The sequence below is a fragment of the Peromyscus leucopus genome, chromosome 7 (assembly GCF_004664715.2).
Source record: "Peromyscus leucopus breed LL Stock chromosome 7, UCI_PerLeu_2.1, whole genome shotgun sequence".
In the NCBI taxonomy this organism is placed as follows: domain Eukaryota; kingdom Metazoa; phylum Chordata; class Mammalia; order Rodentia; family Cricetidae; genus Peromyscus; species Peromyscus leucopus.
Genome location: NC_051069.1, coordinates 50150265 through 50169782, shown reverse-complemented (window position 1 = coordinate 50169782; position 19518 = coordinate 50150265). Strand labels below are relative to the sequence as shown.

The 19518-nt window shown below is 47.8% G+C and overlaps 1 protein-coding gene across 1 annotated transcript in view; it reads left to right on the top strand.

Annotated features, from left to right (window-relative positions):
- Positions 1-2936: 2936 nt before the first annotated feature.
- The window catches only part of Smarca4 (SWI/SNF related, matrix associated, actin dependent regulator of chromatin, subfamily a, member 4), a 90838-nt gene continuing 74256 nt past the window's right edge, over positions 2937-19518 (top strand). Inside the window, 3 exon segments of the mRNA XM_028872489.2 lie at positions 2937-3119; positions 16958-17210; positions 19010-19142. Coding sequence (XP_028728322.1) covers positions 16989-17210; positions 19010-19142 — 355 coding nt within the window. The 5' untranslated portion in view covers positions 2937-3119; positions 16958-16988.

Here is a 19518-nt window from a genome sequence, read left to right as displayed (position 1 = left end):
CCAGCCTGGGCTACCAAGTGAGCTCCAGGAAAGGCACAAAGCTACGCAGAGAAACCATGTCTTGAAAAACAAACAAACAAACAAACAAAAAAAAAACAAAAAAAAATTAATGACTGGCAGTGGTGGCACACCTCTTTAATCCCAGCACTTGGGAGGCAGAGGCAGGCGGATCTCTGTGAGTTTGAGGCCAGCCTGGTCTACAGAGAGAGTTCCAGGACAGCCAGGGCTACACAAAGAAACCAGATCTTGAAAGACTGGAAAAAAAAACTTGTGTCTTTCATCTGTATGATAAGTGTATGTGTATATGCCTAAGGAGGCCAGAGGAAGAAGGTATCAGTTTACAGGCATTGAGAGCCACTTGAGGTGTTGGTTGTGAACAGAATCTGGGTCCTCTGCAAGAGCAAGTGCTGTTAACTGCTGAGGCATCCCACCCAGCCACCAAAATACTTGTCTATTTTTGAGAAGAGTCTCATTAAGTAACCCTATAGTGACTTGGAACTCACTATGTGGACAAAGTTGGTCACAAAGTCACAGATTGGCCTGCTGAGATTAAGGGCAAATGCCACCAAGCCCCATTTTAAAATAAATCCTTTTTAAAATAATTTATTTTTATTTCATGTGCACTTGTTTGTCTGTATTATCTGTATGAAGGTGTCAGATCCCCTGGAACTGGAGTTACAGGCAGTTATAATCTGCCATGTGGGTGCTGGGAATTGAACCCGGGTTCTCTGAAGGCTCATTGCTGAGCTATGTTTCCAGACCCTTAAAATAATTCTTAAAAACAGAAATAAGCCGGGCAGTGGTGGTGGCACACACCTTTAATCCCAGCACTTGGGAGGCAGAGACAGGTGGATCTCTGTGAGTTCGAGGCCAGCCTGTGCTACAGAGTGAGATCCAGGAAAGGCACAAAGCTACACAGAGAAACCCTGTCTCTAAGAAAAAACAAACAAAAAAACAAAGAAATAAAATTCTATGAGGCTGCCAGTCTTGGTAGCTTGATCTGTAATCCTAGCAACCGTGGAGGGGTCCCAAAACAGCTTGACCACACAGCAACCATGACAGGCTTAGGGGCCTAGACACAGCTTCTGTGACAGGCTTACTGGCAGGCAACAACCAGATCCAGGAAAAGCCTTAAACTGATACCACCCAGGGATCTATCCAGGGGTGAGGAAGTACCTGACACCCCAAACATTCCAGCCATCAGATAAGGTGGCCAGATGTCCTTGAGTCTAGCACACACCTATTTTTGTTTTACAGATACCCCAAGACAACTGTCAGCCAATCAGGGTCCTGGACCTTGGAAATCCCCTCACCCCAACCTCTGCTATGATAAAAACTCTGCCCCACCTGAGCTTAGGGCTCTCTGCTCTCACCACTGCATCGGACAGACAGACCAAGCTCAGAGCTTGAATAAAGGCTCTTTGCTTTTACATGTGGGATTCGGTCTCTATGGTGGTTTTTGGGGGTCCCCGTGATCTGGGCATAACAGTATTTGTAGGAAGCAGTGTCAGGGGAATCATTGCCAGTGATTTTTTTTTCTTTTTTAAAATTATTTATTTATTGTGTGTACAGTATTCTGCCAGCATGTATACCTGCGTGACAGAAGAGGGCACCAGATCTCATTACAGATGGTTGGGAGTCACCATGTGGTTGCTGGGAATTGAACACAGGATGTCTGGAAGAACAGCCAGGGCTTTTAACCTCTTAGCCATCTCTCCAGCCCGCCAGTGATTTTCTGACAGGAAACATTGTTTGTTCTTTATGACAAAAAACAAAAGAAAACAAAATAGCATTTTGTTTGATTGTTTGTATCCCTGGCTGTCCTGGAATTCGTTATGTAGGAGACCAAGTTGGGCCAGGTGGTGGTGGTGCACACCTTTAATCCGAGCACTGGGGAGGCAGAGGAAGGAGGATCTTTGAGTTCAAGTCCAGCCTGGTGTACAGAGCAAGTTCCAGGACAATCAGGGCTACACAGAGAAATCCTGTTTTGAAAAACTAAACAAAAAAAGTTGGCATCAAATTCACAGAGCTCCATCTGTCTCTGCCTTCTGAATACTGAGATTAAAGGCGTGGGATTCCATGCCTGACCACCAATATTTTTCAAACTCAACCAGAGGCTTGGGATCTCTACACTTGCACCAGGTTCTACCCTCATTCCTTCATATCTAGGCTTTTGGCTTTCTTAAAAACTTGAAGGAAAATTGTGACTCTGGCTGTCTCTACCTCACACCCTGCGCATATTTCACTTACTCATCCTGCTACCCACAGATCTGAACCAGAGGGCGGCTAGGAGCTGATGGCAGCTCAATAAATATTTGGAAAGCTAATTACTGGGCCTCAGCAGGTTCTGCAGGAAATGTGGCCAGGGCACAGCCTTGCAAAGCAGGCAGAGCCGCGCCAGCGCAGGATGCAAGAGTTTCCCAGGCCTGCCCTTGGCCTCGCGTAGGCTCTGTCCCGTCCTGAGGCAGTCTGACCGTTTATTGGCTTCACTTTCCACCCTGGGTGCTCTTTTCCGAGCCTATGGGCTTCGCTTTCATCATTACTATCTCCCATCAGGACCACAAAGTCCCCTCCCCCAGCCCCGAAGCCTCCCCGCAGTGGCGCCCTCCCTGCGCATGCTCCCCGGATTGTGTGTGTGTGTGTGGGGGGGGGGGGGGGGGGCGGTGCATGGCTTGGATGCAGCGGTGCGCATGTGCAAGGCCGCCCAGCGCCCCACAGGGGCGGGGCATCAGGAGCTCGTGCGGCCTGCGGACCCGCCCACCGTCTCGCGGCCTCAGGGACCCGTGCGCGTGCGCACAGCGGGCTCCTGCGCGTGCGCACAGGGAGCGGAAGGGTGGGCTGGCGCGCGCACGAGGCCGGGCGGGCAGCGGAAGCGGGCGCTGGGCACGGGGGCGGGCGGGCGGCGGGCGCGCGTGTGGCGGGCGCGCGGGCTGCGCGTGTGTTGGGGGGGCGGCCAGCCGAAGCTGAGCGGGCGCGCGCGCGAGGCTTTTCCCCGGGCTTCGCCGCGGCGGCGGCGGCTTCTTTGTTTCGAGAGGAGAAGCGAGACGCCCACTCTGTCCCCGACCCCTCGTGGAGGGTTGGGGGCGGCGCCAGGAAGGCTGCGGCGCCGGTACCTCTGGGTAAGGAACGGAGACTCCCGGGTGGGACGAGGCGCCCGGCCGGGGCTGGGCCAGGACGGTTTGAATGAAGCCGAGGCGCCGGGAGGGGGAGGGGGCAGCCGGGCGACCCGAGCGGGGTCGGGGTACGGCGGCGCCCGAGGGTCAAGAAGCCCAGCGCGCGGCTCAGGCCGCAGTGCAGCGAGACAGCGGCCGCCGCCAGCCTCCGTGGCTGGCGAGGCGGGGGGCCCTGGGCCTCGTGGAGGCCGCGCGCGCGTTCTCGTGAGATCTTGGGACAAAGCTCCCTCCCGTTGGCGTTTCAGAGATCCAGATCCCCCACTCTGGTTTCTGTGACCCCAACTTTCAACAATGGCCGGGTGTCGTGGGCTCTTCTGGCCTCTTTGTAATGGGTGCGATCCTACTGCGCTGTGGTCGGGCGTCGGAGCAACGTTTTACCGCAGATATTGATGATGTTCAGTGTAGCTTGGACGCAGTCGTGAACCCTCTTCGCTCCCAAGACATCACCTTTTTTTTTTTTTTTTGGATAAATTTCATTATTGCAGATTTTGAAGGAAATGTAAACAATTCCTTCCATTCCTTGCAGGTAGTGACTTTGAAACATTTGCCTAAAAAGTGAAAGATGGCAGGGAGCGTTTGCTCACGGCGGCATTGTTTTTCTTTCGAGTCCCTTGGCCTTCCCAGTTTTCCAGATAGGGCTTTTTATTTTAAAACATCGAAGCGAATGTTTCGTGCGAAGGCATCGGCCTGATCCCTTCCCCACTTCCAGCGACTCCGGCTGCTTCTAGGGGATTGGAAACAAGTTTAGTTTGAATTGACAGACTGGCTTTGAGTTTGATGCCCTGCGCTGGCTGTCACTTAGCTCTGTGGCCTTAGGCAAAGTCGCTTAATGTCTCCGAAGTCCTTGGTTTCCTCCTTTGTACAAGGGAACTGCTTTCGCAGATAGGGTTGGGAAAAACTGGGCAAATAGTTCCTGCATCATCTTTATTATTGTGATTTTGGAGACAGGATCTCATATCACCAAGGCTGACCTCCAACTTCTTATGCAGCCCAGGCTGGCCTTGAATTCCTCATCTTCCTGCCTCCACTTCTCAAGAGCTGGAATAGGGGTCTCCAGCCAGACTTCCTGCACTGTTACTGACTGGTCCACCCGATAGTTGAATCCCTACTGTGTGTCACATGTCTTACAGGGGAATAGGCTGCAAACGTATTCATTTACGAAGTGTTTGTTTTGTTTTGGTTTCGCTGTGTAGCCCTGGCTGTCCTGGAACTCGGTGTATCTGGCTGGCCTCAAACTCGCACATATCTGCCTGCCTCTGCCTCCTGAATGCTGAAATGAAAGGCATGCATCACCACACCCTGTGGGCCCACTCGTGTGGTTTTTTGTTTTGTTTGTTTGTTTTTGGAGACAGGGTTTCAACAGTCCTGGCTGGCCTTAAACTTGCTCTGTAGACCCACTGGCCTCTGCCTCCTGACTGCTGGAATTAAAGGCCTGTACCACCGCCACTCGGCTCGTGATTTTTTTTTTTTTAAATTAAACGTTTCAATTCCTTATTAGTGTGTGGAGGTGAGAGGACAGCGTGTTGGTGTCGTGTCTCCCCTTCATCATATGGATTCCTGGCATTGAACTCAGGTCGTCCGTTTACTGTTGAGCCGTGTTTCCTACCCCAATCCTCTAAGTGTGTTTGATTTTTGTGGTATTGGGGATCAGACTTGACCCTGTACGTGTTAGGCAAGTGTTATACCACCACTGAACCACTTAGCCAGCAAGCATTGTTTTTATGAATGTGGATGGCATTTTTTGTTTTTTTGTTAATGGGTGTTGTTGGGCCTGGAACCCAGAGTTTTGTGCATGTTAGACATGAGGTATATCCCCAACCCCTTGGTCTGCCATTTAATCCTCACAACCTACCCTGTAGAGGGACAGAGTGGTTGCACAAGGGAGCAGTGGTAGGCATAAGTCAGGGAGGTTGCATGGAAGAGGAACCTTCCCTGAAAATTGGGGAGGGTGTGTCCCCTCCACGCCGACCTGCTGGGGTTGGAGTGGTGCCAGCGGACTGTTGCTCTGTCCGCCTGCAGCATTGCAAGTTGGAAGCAGAGAGTAGCCGAGGAAAGCAGGGTCCTTGGGAGGGAGGAACTGCGGGGTGAGGTGATTGGTAACAAGATCCAAAGCAGTAATCATGTGTTACTGCTGTTGGACTTTCTGAGGACTCTGAACTTTCCAGAAGGGTGCTTTCCTAGCCCCAGAAGTCACTGCTTCAAAAGTGATGAGAAGTCGCTCAAGTCTGGGGTCCTGATTTGGTGGTTTGTTTGTAGGGAGTGAAGGGTGTTGCTTCTTTTCTTGAACTTAAAGAATTGTTTTGTAGGCTGGAGAGTTGATTCAGTGGCTACGTACTTGTTGCTTAGGACCTAGGTTCAATTCCCAGCACCCATGTGGAAGGTCACTACCTCCTTAGGCACCAAGCTCGAATGTGGTGATACATGCAGGCAAAACACTCACACACATAAAATAAAAAAATCTAAAAAAACAGTTTGTTTAATTTTGTGTGATATGTGTAGAGGTTGGGACAACTTTGAGGAGCCTATTTTCTCCTACCATGTGGGTCCTGGGGATTGAATTCCAGCAAGCATTATTTTCCGCTAGCCTGAACATGAAAACAGGTTATAATTTAAAAGTCCAAGGTTATTTTAAACAGTAAAATATTTTCTCTGTAGAAAATATTAAAAAATGATAACATTTCCCAATAAGCCCTTTTAAGCCAAATGATAGCTGAATTATACATATAAATATTGATTAGATTCTGGGATACAGAAGAAACCTATCTTCATCTGTTCAGAGAGCTATGTTTTACTTAAGTTGTGTAAGTGAAATTCCTATTCATCTTCCCCTTCACCGTTTGATTTACGGCAGACATTTTTCTATAGGCTAATCCATAATCTAAGACAATTTTAGCCTCCCTTCCTGAAAGTATGGCCAGCATTTTTTCTGTCTTTTTAATTTGTTTGTTTGTTTTTTAAAAGTGTTTGTTTGTTTATTTATTTATTTATTTATTTATTTATTTATTTATTTATTATGTAGACAATGTTCTGCCTGCATATATGTCTACAGGCCAGAATAGGGCACCAGGTCTCATTACAGATGGTTGTGAGCCACCATGTGGTTGCTGGGGATTGAACTCAGGACCTCTGGAAGAACAGCCAGTGCTCTTAACCTCTGAGCCTTCTCTCCAGCCCCATGTTTTTGTTTTTTTTGAGACAGGGTTTCTCTGTGTTGTTTTGGAGCCTGTCCTGGATATTGCTCTGTAGACCAGGCTGGCCTCGAACTCACAGAGATTCACGTGGCTCTGCCTCCTGAGTGCTGGGGTTAAGGACATGTCCCACCACACCTGTGACTTCAAACTCTTGATGTCCTCCTTCAGCATATAGGGGGCTAAGATGTATCATCTATTTAATTACATTCTTTTTTCAGAGACAGGGTTTCTCTGTGTAGCTTTGGAGCCTGTCCTGGATCTCGCTCTGTAGACCAGGCTGGTGTCGAACTCAGAGAGATCTGCCTGGCTCTGCCTCCGAGTGCTGGATTAAAGGTGTGCCCACCACCACCTGGCAACATTCTTAAAACTTTGTTATTTTTTATGTATATGAGTATTTTGCCTGAATGTATGTCTGTGTATCACGTGCATGCCTGGTGCCTGCCAGGTCAGGAGAGGTTTTTGGAGTCAACAAGTGGTTGTGAGCTGCCATGTGGGTGCTGGGAGTTGAAACTTGGGTCTTCTGCAAAAACAAGTGCTCTTAACCACCAAGGCAACTTTTTTTTGTTGTTGTTTTGTTTTGTTTTGTTTTTTGAGACAGGGTTTCTCTGTGTAGTTTTTGGTGCCTGTTCTGGATCTCTCTCTGTAGACCAGGCTGGTGTCGAACTCAGAGAGATCTGCCTGGCTCTGCCTCCTGAGTGCTGGGATTAAAGGCGAGTGCCACCACCGCCCGGTGTGAGCGTCTTTTTAGCACCTCTCTGTGAGGGTGTTTGGTGTTCATGTGGTGCGTGTGAGGTGAGTTCTGTACGATGCTAGGAGTGGTTGCTTATGCGTTTGGGTGTGGGCAGCCTTAGTCAACTGTGTAATGATTGTACAGTCATCCAGTATCCCTGAACCTGTATGTTTGCCCTATTGGACACACTCTGTATATTTTCTTTGATAGGCAGAAAACAGGCTGATCTGAGTTCAAAGCCAGCCAAGGATACATAGTGAGACCCAGTCTCAAAAAAGAAAGGAAGAAAAGGGAGGCAGGGTGGGGGAAGGTGGGGGGTGGGGGGGTGACTAATGCGTGTATCATTAGGAAAGTAATAAATATTCATCATTATGTCCCCAAATTATTTGGTGTGTAGCCTAGTGCTGCAGGAAATGTTTTATATGTTTTTGAATGCAGGGTGGGTAGCTCTATGCCATCATTGGATCTATGGTGGAGGGTGTTGCTGTGGCCACTAAGCTTTTTTTGTCTGAGAGCAGCACCCAGCTGATGCACCCATGTTCATCTGCAAATTATTTGCCTATTTTCACCACTCTTAGTGGCCCCTCAAAACATTGAGAGGCAACCCTAGATTACTTCATGCAGTAACTTTTGTTGGATGTGGGATGGCAGAGGGAGTCAATATTCTGGGTGGGTGTGTGGTGAGGTCATCTTCCAGTGAAGGCACCAATGTGCAAAGGACCAGTCTTCACCCAGGGCTCTGATGACAGCGCTTGGGGTGGCTTCTGGTTATGACAGTCAGAAATGAGATGTCAGTACCTAGTACCTGAAATACAGTAAATCCTCAGGTGTGTCAGCTGATTTTGGTTCCAGTCACTGGGCCTACCACGGCATAGACTGTTGTCCCCTTAACAACCTATAATAAGATTGGGTATGGTGTTGCACACCTTTAATCCCAGCACTAGGGAGGAGGAGGCAGGGGATATCTTTGAGTCTAGCCTGGTCTACATATTGAGTTTCAGGACTACATAGAGACTCTCTTAAAAAACAAAAAAAAAAAGCACAAAACAAAAACAGAAAAACTGGACAGACTATCATGAATGGTGCCCATTGGTTGGAGTAGTACAAGAAGTAACAGTCACTCATTTGCCATTCACCAAGCTGGCTGTGGTAGTTTATGCTTGTAATCTGAGATTTAGAGGCAAGAGGATTGCAGAGAGCATGGGTTATCCTTGGCTACATAACGAGTACCAGTCAGCAGGAGCTACAAGCAAAACCCTGTCTTAAAGAACAAATAAGGGGCCAGGCATGGTGGTGCATGCCTTTAATCCCAGCCCTTGAGAGGCAGAGGCAGGTAGATCTCTAAGAGTTTGAGGCCAGCCTGGTCTACAGACTGAGTTCCAGGACTGCCAGAGCTATACAGAGAAACCCTGTCTTGAAAACAAATAAAACAACGGCATCAAAAACAAATAAGGGAGGGGAAAAAAAGAATCCTAGTAAATAGGTCTGCATGGTGTGTCCACAGCAGGCCTTCCAGGGAGTAGTGGGGAGTAGGCAGGGGCTCTGCTTCTCATTGAACACCCAGCTTCTTATTTCCAAAGCGGGCAGTAGTGATACCTGACTGTAGAATTGTTACAGGGACTAAACACCAACAAAATTACAACTGTAAAACCTAGAGTTGTGCTCTCGGGAGGCAGAGCCAGGAGGATCTCTGTGAGTTCGAGGCCAGCCTGGGCTACCAAGTGAGTTCAGGACAGGCACAAAGCTACACAGAGAAACCCTGTCTGGAAAAACCAAACCAACAACAACAACTTAGAGTTGTGCTAAGCAGTAGGGTACAGGCTGGGGACATAGTGCAGTGGCAGAGGCTTCCCTAGCCCTAGAAGCCCCGGGATCTAGTGTCTGGAGGTTGTGAGCCGCTTGATACGGGTGCTGGGCTTGAACTCGGAGCCCTCTGCAAGAGCAGGAAGTGCTCTTAACCTTTGAACCATTTCTCCAGCCCACAGCTGAACACTTAAAATACTTACTGTCTATTTGTAGTTCTATCAAGAACTGTGTTTTTATAGCTCATTTTTTGGTTGTCAGTGTTTTCTGGGGCGTTGTTTTTTTTTTTTTTTTTTTTTTTTTTTTTTTTTTTTTTTTTTTTTTTTTTTTTTTTCACGACAAGGTTTCTCTGTAGTTTTGGAGCCTGTCCTGGAAGTGTCGTTAATTTTTATAAGTTTATTTTGTGTGTGCACATGCAAAAGGAGAGGAGGGCATCACTCTGCCTTTCCACTGTGGGAAACAAGACCATCACTCTGTCAAACTCAAGAAATTACTGGAAGTGAAACATTTCGTAATATAGTGTTTTGTTTTGTTTTTTTTCTTTCAGAAAGGGATGCCAGCATAGAGAATAGGCAAAAATGTCTGGCATGTTGATTTGGTGCAAGATGGTTTTGTTTGGACTTACTTAGATCAGACTGGCCTTAAGCTCACAGAGTTTCACCTGCCTCTGCCTCCTGAGTATAACATAACACCCAGCTCTCATCAAGACTTGTTTGTTTGTGTAATTTGTTTTTTTTTTTTTTTTTTTTTTTTTTTTTTTTTTTTTTTTGAGACAAGGTTTGTCTCTGCAGTCCTGGCTGCCTTGGAACTCACTTTGTAGACCAGGCTGACCTGAACTCACAGAGATCCAGTTGCCTCTGCCTTCCTAGTGATGGGATAAAAGGGGTGAGCCACTACCACCTGGCAGATTTGAGTGTTTTATCTGCATGTATGTCTGTATACCAGAAAAGGGCATCAGATCCCATGGTACTGCAGTTACAGACAGTTGTGAGTTGCCATGTGGGTGCTGGGAATTGACCTCTGGAAGAGCTGTTAGTGTACTTAACTGCTGAGCCAGCTCTCCAGCAACTACTAGGGATTTGAATATGTTTCATTCTTGCATAGCAAGTACTTCTAACCCAAGTCATCTCCTTGACTCCTAATTTGTATAGTTATTTCTGTTTCTAGATATCATCCCATGCCTGAAGTGGAGCTGGCAAAGATGCTCTCTCACTCTGTAGGCTGGTGGGCTGCTCTGCCTAGATCATGTATTTTTTTTGCCTCTTGTTCTGTTATCCAGCTAGTTGGAATCAACTCCTATTTTGCCTTTATAATAAAAAATTAATACTTGTAATTCTGCCATTCAGCTTTGTGAAGGAGAGAATGTGTTTGGTGATGTAACTTTACTTGCTGACTTTAAGACAGTCTTTTGTAGCCCACGCTGACCACAAACTCAGTGGGTCTGAAGGTGAGCTTGAACTGCTGCCAAATATTCCCATCTCTGTTTACTATTTAAAAATCTTTAATTTCAGGCTGGAGAGATGGCTCAATGGCTCTGCTCTTCCAGAGGTCCTGAGTTCAATTTCTGACAACCACATGATGGCTCACAACCATCTGTAATCAGATCTGGCACCCCCTTCTGGCATGTAGGCATACATGCAGACAGAACACTATACATAATAATAAGTAAATCTTTAAAAAAAAAAATAACTTCTTTCTTTTTTCACATACATCTATTTATTTTGTATTTGTTTATGCAATAGTCAGGTTAGGAGGTCAGAGGTCAACTTTCAGGAACAGGTTCTCTCTTTAATCAAGTGAGTTCTGAGGTTCAAATTTAGGTCATTGGGCTAAGTGGCAAGTGTCCTGACTTAGTGTTTCTATTGCTGCAATGAAACATTGTGACTAAAAGCAAGTTGGGGAGGTAAGGGTTTATTTGGCTTACACTTCCATATCTCTGTTCATCATCAAAGGAAGTCAGGACAGGATCTCAAACAGGACACAAACCTAGAAGCATGAGCTGATGCAGAGGCCTTGGAGGGGTGCTACTTACTGGCTTGCTTCTCATGGCTTGTTCAGCCTGCTTATAGAACCCAGGACCACAATCTATGGGCTGCCCCCCCCCCCCCCACCCCCCAATCAATCACTAAGAAAATGCCTTACAGCCAGGTCTTATGAAGGCATTTTCTCAATTCAGGTTCCTTCCTTTCAGATAACTCTTTTTTTTTTTCAATTAATTTTTTTTGTTGGTGTTTTGCCATGAGTGTTATCCCCTAGAATGGGAGTTACAGACACTTTTGATCTGCTATGTGGGTGCTGGGATTTGAACCTGGGTCCTCTGGAAGAACAGTCAGTTCTCTTAACCTCTGAGCCATCTCTCCAGCCCCAGATAACTCTTACTATGTGTCTAGTTGACATGAGACCAGCCAGCACATGCCCTTAACCTCAGAGCCATCTTGCTTGTTCCTATTTATTTATTCTGATTTTTCTTTTCTTTTTTAAAGATTTATTTATTTATTATGTATACAGTGTTCTGCCTACATGCATGCTTGCAGGCCAGAAGAGGGCGCCAGTTCTCATTACAGATGGTTGTGAGCCACCATGTGGTTGCTGGGAATTGAACTCAGGACCTCTGGAAGAACAACCAGTGCTCTTAACCGCTGAGCCAAAAAAATCTCTCCAGCCCCCTTATTCTGATTTTTTCAATGCAGGGTTTCTCTGTGTAGCCCTGGTTGTCCTGGAACTCACTTTGAAGACCAGCCTGGCCCGAACTCACTGAGATCTGCCTGCCTCTGTCACCCAAGTGCTGGGACTAAAGGTGTGCCCGCCACCATCGCCTGCCTCCTAATTATTTTTTAAGATAGGCTCTTGCATGGCGTAGATTGGCCTGGAGCTTGCTATGTAGTTGAAAGTGACCTTTAACTTTTTTCTTTTTTCATAGGATCTTGCCTTGTATTCCAGGCCGGTCTCAAACTCAGCAGTTTTCCTGGCTCAGCCTCCTCAGGATAGGGTTTACAGGTTTGGGTACCACATTTGTCTTAAGCATTGGGATTTCATTTTTCTGACTTCTCTTAAGTTGTACATCCCTCTGTGGTCTAGTGACTAGGATTCTGAGCTTTCATAAGCTGTAGCATTGAAAAACACTTGAGAGTTTAGTGGGGTTTGTTTTGTTTTGTTTTGAACGAAGAATTTGGGACTGTGATCTGGCTTAGGGGTAGAGCACTTGCCTAGTATGTATCAAGCCCTAGGATCTATCTCACACACACATTCATGCACACATAAAATTTATAGGGAGGAGAGAGTCTGGAGGGATGGAGAGATGGTTAAGACTACTGGCTGCTCTTCCAGAGGACCCAGACTCCATTCCCAGCACACACATGGTGGTTCACAACAGTCTGTAACTTCAGTTCCAGGAGTTCTATGCCTCCTTCTGTCCTCTGGGCACTGCACATAGGAATTACACAGACATCCACGCAGACAAAACACCCATATATTAAAATAAAACAATAATTAACAAAAATGGAAAAAAAATGTGAAACTATTCTTTGATTTTTACCTGTTACTTAACAAAATGTCCCCAGAGTTCAATCACCCTTCTCATAAACACAAGCATAAATAAATAAATAAAGGTGTCAGATCCCCTGGAACTGGAGTCACAGACAGCTGCAAGCTACCATATGGGTGCTGAGAATTGAACCCATGTTCTCTGGAAGAGCAGCCAGTGCTCTCAACCCCTGATCCATCTCTGCAGCTTCCATGAATTAATTTTTAAGAAAGGGCTGGAGAGATGGCCCTGCAGGAGAGTGTGTGCCGCTCTTGTATAGTTGTGTGGTCGCTACACGAGTGTGTGGGTTCATGCAGATCTGTGGAATGAAGACACAGGCATCTTAAGAATGAATTGAGCCTATCATGGCTGCAGGGGGGTCCAGCCTCCAAGGACTGAAGCACTAACCCTTTGTCTAGGGCATATTTATTTACTCCATTTTACAGTTTAGAGAGTTAATCTCTGTACCTTTAAAGCAACCCAAAAGGAGCTCCCAGAGACCAAATGCCAGGTGCAAATTACTTGATTTATCAGGTACCACGGTTTTCCAGGTTTCCTGGACCAAATTTCGCATAGGCCTTTGATCCTTGGAGTACTCTGATCCTTGACTCTTAAACAAGATTCACATAGGGCAATAAGAGAAACAAAAGGTAAGAGGAACAAAAGGTATATGCTTCAACAAAGGAAGGATTAAGGCTAGGGGCTGCTCTCTGGACCAGGCCAGGAGCTCAGCAGGAATGTCACCACAGTAGAAGATCAGAGTTTGGTTCCCAGCACCCACATTGGGTGTCCCATAACCACCTGTAGCTCCAGCTCCAGGAGGATCTGTTTGTTATCTTTGACTTCCTTGGACTCTGGTGCTCATGTGCTTGTGGTTGCAGGTGCCTGTGGAGGCCAGAAGAGGACATGATCAGATCCTCTGCTTGGACCTGGAGTTAGAGGTAGCCTGAGCTCTCCTGCATGGGTGCTGGGGAGTGAACCGATATATGCTCTTCACTGCCGAATTCTCTTTAGACCAAATTGGATTGGTGATATGATTCAGTGGTGGAGTGATTGCTTAGCATATTTGATCCTGGGTTCAGTCAGTAGCACTATACACTTAAGCCAGAAGGGATGTTTAAAAGCTCTGAGTGTGCTGGGCGGTAGCAGCAGCAGCAGCAGCACACACACACCTTGAATCCCAGCACTCTGGAGGCAGAGGCAGGTGGATCTCTTTAGTTCCAGGCCATCTTGGTCTACAGAGCGAGATCCAGGACAGGTACCAAAACTACACAGAGAAACCCTGTCTCAAAAAAACAGAAACAAGGGCTGGAGAGATGGCTCAGAGGTTAAGAACGCTGGCTGTTCTTCCAGAGGTCCTGAGTTCAATTCCCAGGACCCACATGGTGACTCACAACCATCTGTATTGTAATGAGATCTGGCTCCCTCTTCTGGCCTGCAGGGACACATGCAAACAGAACACTGTATACGTAGTAAATAAATGAGTCTTAAAAAAAGACCAAAAACAAAAAAAAAAAACAAAAAAGCTCTGAGTGAAAGTGGCAGTATTATCTGGGATATGTCATGGTCCTGTCAGTCAAGTCCAAGAGATCTTGCTGATGTCATTTCTTAGAGGAAGTGTTAAAGCTCATTAAGGTAACTAGTGGTTTTTTTTTTCCCCTCGAGACAAGTTTTCTCTGTGTAGCTTTGGCGACTTTCCTTGAACTCACTCTAGCCCAGGCTAGCCTCAAACTCACAGAGATCCTCCTGCCTCTGCCTCCCGAGTGCTGGGATTAAAGGCGTGCTCCACTAGTAACTAGTGGTTTTGATGTTTCCTGTGTAACATCAAAGCTGCTCCTGTGAAGTGTTGTGTTTGTGGAGTTGGAAGGAAGGCATGTGAGTTAGGGGATGAGTGGCAGGGCCAAGTATCTGGCTTTGTCTGGGGGTTGACTTTCCCACAGCTGCATAAAAGGAGGGGACCCTCATTGGCTTCCCACCAGGAAGGCACTATGTGTAGAAATAAGCAAATGGATGTTAGCAGACACAGACCATCCCTGACCCTTCCTGTCCTTTGCACCCCAAACTGATTTCTAGAGCTTATGAAATAAACTCATTATGTGCCTGAGACTGACCTTGAACACCTGCCTTTGCTTCCTAGGTGCTAGGATGACAGGTGTGAGATTTTTGGGTAGGAGTAGGGACTATTTAGTTCTTATTATGTATTCTAGTTAGTCTGGTACTTGAAATGAAGCTCATGTTAGCCTTGATGTTGGGGTCCTGCCTCACCCTCCCAAGTACTAGGGTTATAGGTGTGTGCCTCTGTGCTCAGCTTTTGTTGCATGTGTTCACCATTCAATATATGGCAAAGTTGCTGAGGGTGTAGCTTGGTTTGTAGCATGCTTGCTTGGCATATATGAAGTCCTGGGGTCCATCTCAAGCACTCTATAAACAAGCATGGTAGTCCATGCCTGTGACCCCAGCACTTGGGAGGTGGAGGCAGGAGGATCAAAAGTACAAGGTGAAGCAGGGTGGTGTGGTGGTGATTGCCTTTAATCCCAGCACTCAGAAGTAAAGATTGGTGGAGATAGATAGGCTGGAGGCCAGCCTATCTACATAGTTCCCGGCCAGCTAGGGCTACCTAGTGAGACTGTTTCAGAAACACAGAAGCCTCAGATCCAGCAATAGGAAAACAAGCAGCAGGTGCCCATTTTTAACAGTGGTGGCTCCTTGTCAGTTTTAGCTGTTTGGCCCACTAGTTATGCCTCACTGGCTCAGGAAGCAGGTGGCTGCATGACAGTTGCTGCATCACCTGTGACAGTAGGAGGTGTCAGGGACATCTGATGTGTCTCTTGTCGGTCCTGAAAGTCTCAGGAGAGTTGTACTGTGGGCCTCTCACTGCCTTTGAGGTTGAACCTGGAATCCAATCGGCTAAGTGTGATGCTGATGGTAGTCATTGCTGTTCACCCCTCCCCCCCCAAAAAAAAACAACCAAAAACCCCAACATCAACAAAAGAGTATGTGTCACCATGCCTAGACTCACTTCATTTTTGTACTGACAAGGCCAGTTAAGGACCTGGTCTGTAGGTGGACATTTCTTTCCTGCCTGCTAGTTCCCAAGTAACCAACACGGAGTCTTTGTTTGTTTGTTTGTTTTTTGAGACAGGGTTTCTCAGTGTAGTTTTGGTGCCTGTCCTGGATCTCGCTCTGTAGAGCTGGCCTCGAACTCACAGAGATCCACCTGCCTCTGCCTCCTGAGTGCTGGGATTAAAGGCGTGCGCCACCAACGCTGCCGCCGCCGCCGCCACCTGGCAACAAAGAGTCTTAATTAACTATAAATGCTTGACCAATAGTTCAGGCTTGTGGCTAGCTAACTCTTACATTTAAATTAACCCATATTTCTTATCTACACTCTGCCATGTGGCTTGGTACCTTTTCTTAGTATGGCATGCTCATCTCTCTTCTCACTGCGTCTGCTGGCTACTCCTGATCCTGCCCTTCTTAATCCCAGCATCCTTTGTTTGGTTGTCCTGCCTATACTTCCTACCTGGCTACTGGCCAGTCAGTTCTTTATTAACCAAGGACAGTAATATATATTCACAGTGTACAGAAGTATTATTCCACAGCACTGGTCCTCAAGAGTCATGGTCCCTGAGAGGAACCCTTGGCTCCTCCAGCCTTCCTTTTACTAGTTGTTTTTTTTTTTTTTTTTTTTTTGGTTTTTTCGAGACAGGGTTTCTCTGTGTAGCTTTGCGCCTTTCCTGGAACTCACTTGGTAGCCCAGGCTGGCCTCGAACTCACAAAGATCCGCCTGCCTCTGCCTCCCGAGTGCTGGGATTAAAGGCGTGCGCCACCACCGCCTGGCTACTAGTTGTTTTATGTGAGGACAAGCCATAGGCCTTGATCGTGGCTTTGCTTGGAAGTATGGAGGGGATTTTCCTTCTGTGCTGACCTTCTTTGTGGAGCTGGTTAGAGCTCACTGATTTTGTGTGTGTTTATCTTTCTTTCTGTCTGTGTGTCTGTCTGTCTCTATTGACCTTCCTGAATAAGAGAACAGATGACTCCTCACAGTTAAAGGACATTTGAGAGATGTCCCAGTCTCCCGGGACCTATTTGATCTTGGATGCAAGGGGAGGATATTTTCCCTCTGACCACATTAGTGTAGTCTAAGTGTGGTTATTGATCACACCCAGAAGGTCAGATTCACCAGTCTGTTACTTTAATCTACCATGTGGTATTTAGATAAAACTGGGACAATACCCAAAACCACTTGCCCTGGATGGCCTGGAACTTGTTATGTAGACCAGAGATCCTTTGCCTCCCTATTGCTGGGGAGATGAACCTGCACAATCATGTCCTGCTTTCTGATCTGATTTCTCTTATATATAGTGTTTTCTTCAAAAGGAATGGAAGAAGGGTTTGGAACAGAGGTTTGGATAGGGCCTGCAAGGTGGGGCACTGTGAGCTGGATGGTTCTGACTGGCCTGTGGGCCCTTCTTTGCTGTTCTTGACCTACTGAACCTATGTCCCAGATCCCAGGATAACCAGGATTTCTTTCCAGCAGGAGACCACTGCCTGCTGCTCCTGTGAAGATGTCTACTCCAGACCCACCCCTGGGTGGGACTCCTCGGCCTGGCCCTTCCCCAGGTCCTGGCCCCTCACCTGGTGCAATGTTGGGCCCTAGCCCTGGCCCCTCACCAGGCTCTGCCCACAGCATGATGGGGCCCAGCCCAGGACCTCCTTCGGCTGGACACCCCATGCCCACCCAGGGGCCTGGAGGTTATCCTCAGGACAACATGCACCAAATGCACAAGGTAGGCATGCTATGCTCTCATTCTGTACTCCGTTCCTGAGACTTGCTTCAGCTTGGGTCCTCAGTGTTCCATACACGGCTGCAGGAGCCTCCCTAGACTAGAGAGGTCAGGTCTTTGTGAAGGTAATTTGGCTTGGTTCAGAGTCCCACGCTAGGTCTGCTCCTGTGAACAAAGGAATCAGACTGTTGTCCTGAGCCACGAGGCTGAGCAGCCACCCCACTCCTACATTTCCCAGTGAACAGTGAATTTCCTTGGGAACAGTGTGCCAAGGCTTTCTTTTGTTAATCAAGGAATTCCCAAATTCCTCCAAGGAGGCTTCTCTGGCTGCACTGCTGGCCTGCATACTTGAAGCAGTGCTGATTGCTCAATCTGTTCCTGAACTTACACTCTGGACTGCCATCTTCCCACTTCGTAAATTCGTCAGCGTTGCTTTTGCCAGCAAGGCTACCAGATAGCTCTCTTGTCCTGCAGTCTTGGTCCTCCTCTAGAGCTGGCTGAGAGTGATGTCGTCGTGGGTCTGGGCCAGTGGAGGCTGGGGTGTGAGAAGCTGTAGTCGGAGGCTGCAGTAGGCTTTACCAGAGTGGTATTGTCAGCTGCTCTGCCTCCCTGAAGGGTTGTCCTTGTGTTTGCTTATACACCTCTGCAAGCTCCCTGGTCTGGGCTGTGTTCCCCATCCTCAAGTGAGGAAGGCCCTCACTTGCCTGTCTCACCCCTGTCCGGATTGTCTTGTGTGCCAGCTGTGCTCTGCTTCCAAGATAACCCTTCTCTGGCTCCCTAGTCCTGTTCTGCCATCTCAGTACAGCATTTGCTCTGCCCTTGTCCTCCTGTGAAGGAAGCTGAGGGTCACATGCGCAAGCCCATCTTCTGGTTTATAGCCTCTTTGAGCATATCAGCCACATGCCCTCCACCTGTATCCCTTCTCCCACCATTGCTCACACGTCCTACTGCCCCTGAGGTGCCTGGTGGATATCTGCCATGTATCCAGGAACCTGCTAGGTACTGGGATCCTGGATGACAGCACCTCAGCTACAGAGCTTCTTCTGTACTGGGGACAAGGCTCTTGCTCAGCATGAACAGTCTTGGGAGCCTGCACACACCTGTGGCCCCACAGGAAGCTGCCCCTGCTCCCCATGCCCCTGTCCCAGCTGCTTTGTTAAGGCTGTATTGAGCCGTGTCTTTGGCACTGTGCTTCATCACATGTTATGCTTGTTAACTCGGCCTAATTCACAGAAGGCCCTTAAGCAGTGTCTCTCTCACCAGCCACTGTAGCCATTGCCCTGGAAGGCATGCCCACTCCCAAAGGCGCCATGCGCCAGCCTCCCCTCCACATGCAAGGATCCTGTTTTATTGTGCTCTGGCTCAGTGGCAGGACAGTGAGGTATCTGGTATCTTATTGTTGTCCAGTCTTTGTGTGCAGACTTTTTTTGCATGTCCCTTTGATATATAGTCTCCAAGAATGAGGACTTTAGCCCTAGGTTTGTGACCAGTCACCTTCGCACAGGGAGCAAGGGGCCAGGACGTTCCTGCTGGGAGCTGTGGTACGAGTCCTTTCCTTATGGGTTCTCACTAGCCCAAAAGACAGCTCTATACCTCTGCTGTCCATTGCCTAAGTAGTCACCTTCTCCAGCAGCTTGATTTTTGTGCCTCTGTCCTGACACCCAGAAGCTGTGGTGTCTGTGCCTCAGAACTAGCCTTCTGGCTGCCTTGGGTAGACCTCTGTATGATCTTCCTGGTGGTACTTTGTTCGACTGCCTCTTCTTGCTGTACTTGACTGACCTGTGTCCTTGCATATCTCATAGCCTATGGAGTCCATGCATGAGAAGGGAATGCCTGATGACCCACGATACAACCAGATGAAAGGGATGGGCATGCGGTCAGGGGCCCACACAGGTATGGGACCCCCACCTAGTCCCATGGACCAGCATTCCCAAGGTACGGTCTATCCTGGGTCACTTTATGCCTCATGTTGTTCATGCACCTGGAGCCCAAAGTCTACTTTCTTCGTGGGGGTTCTGAGTGCAGCTAGGACAGCTGACTGTGGAGAAGGCTTGCCTGGGGCCTCCTGATGAGGGGTGGCTGGTGTTCTGTACAGCCCTCTTGCCTTGGAGTAGTCCTGGAAAACTGAACTGGTGGGACAGAGATGCTGATCAGCATGGTGTTTGAGGTCAGGCTCAGCGTGGTGGGGCCTGAGGGCTAGAAACTGCAGGAGAGCCTCAGCACCTTGGCTTAGGCAAGTTGGGTTTTCTACATGAGGAGATTGATGTAGTAGATGACTTGTGGAGTCCTTCCTGTCATCAGGGGCAGCAAG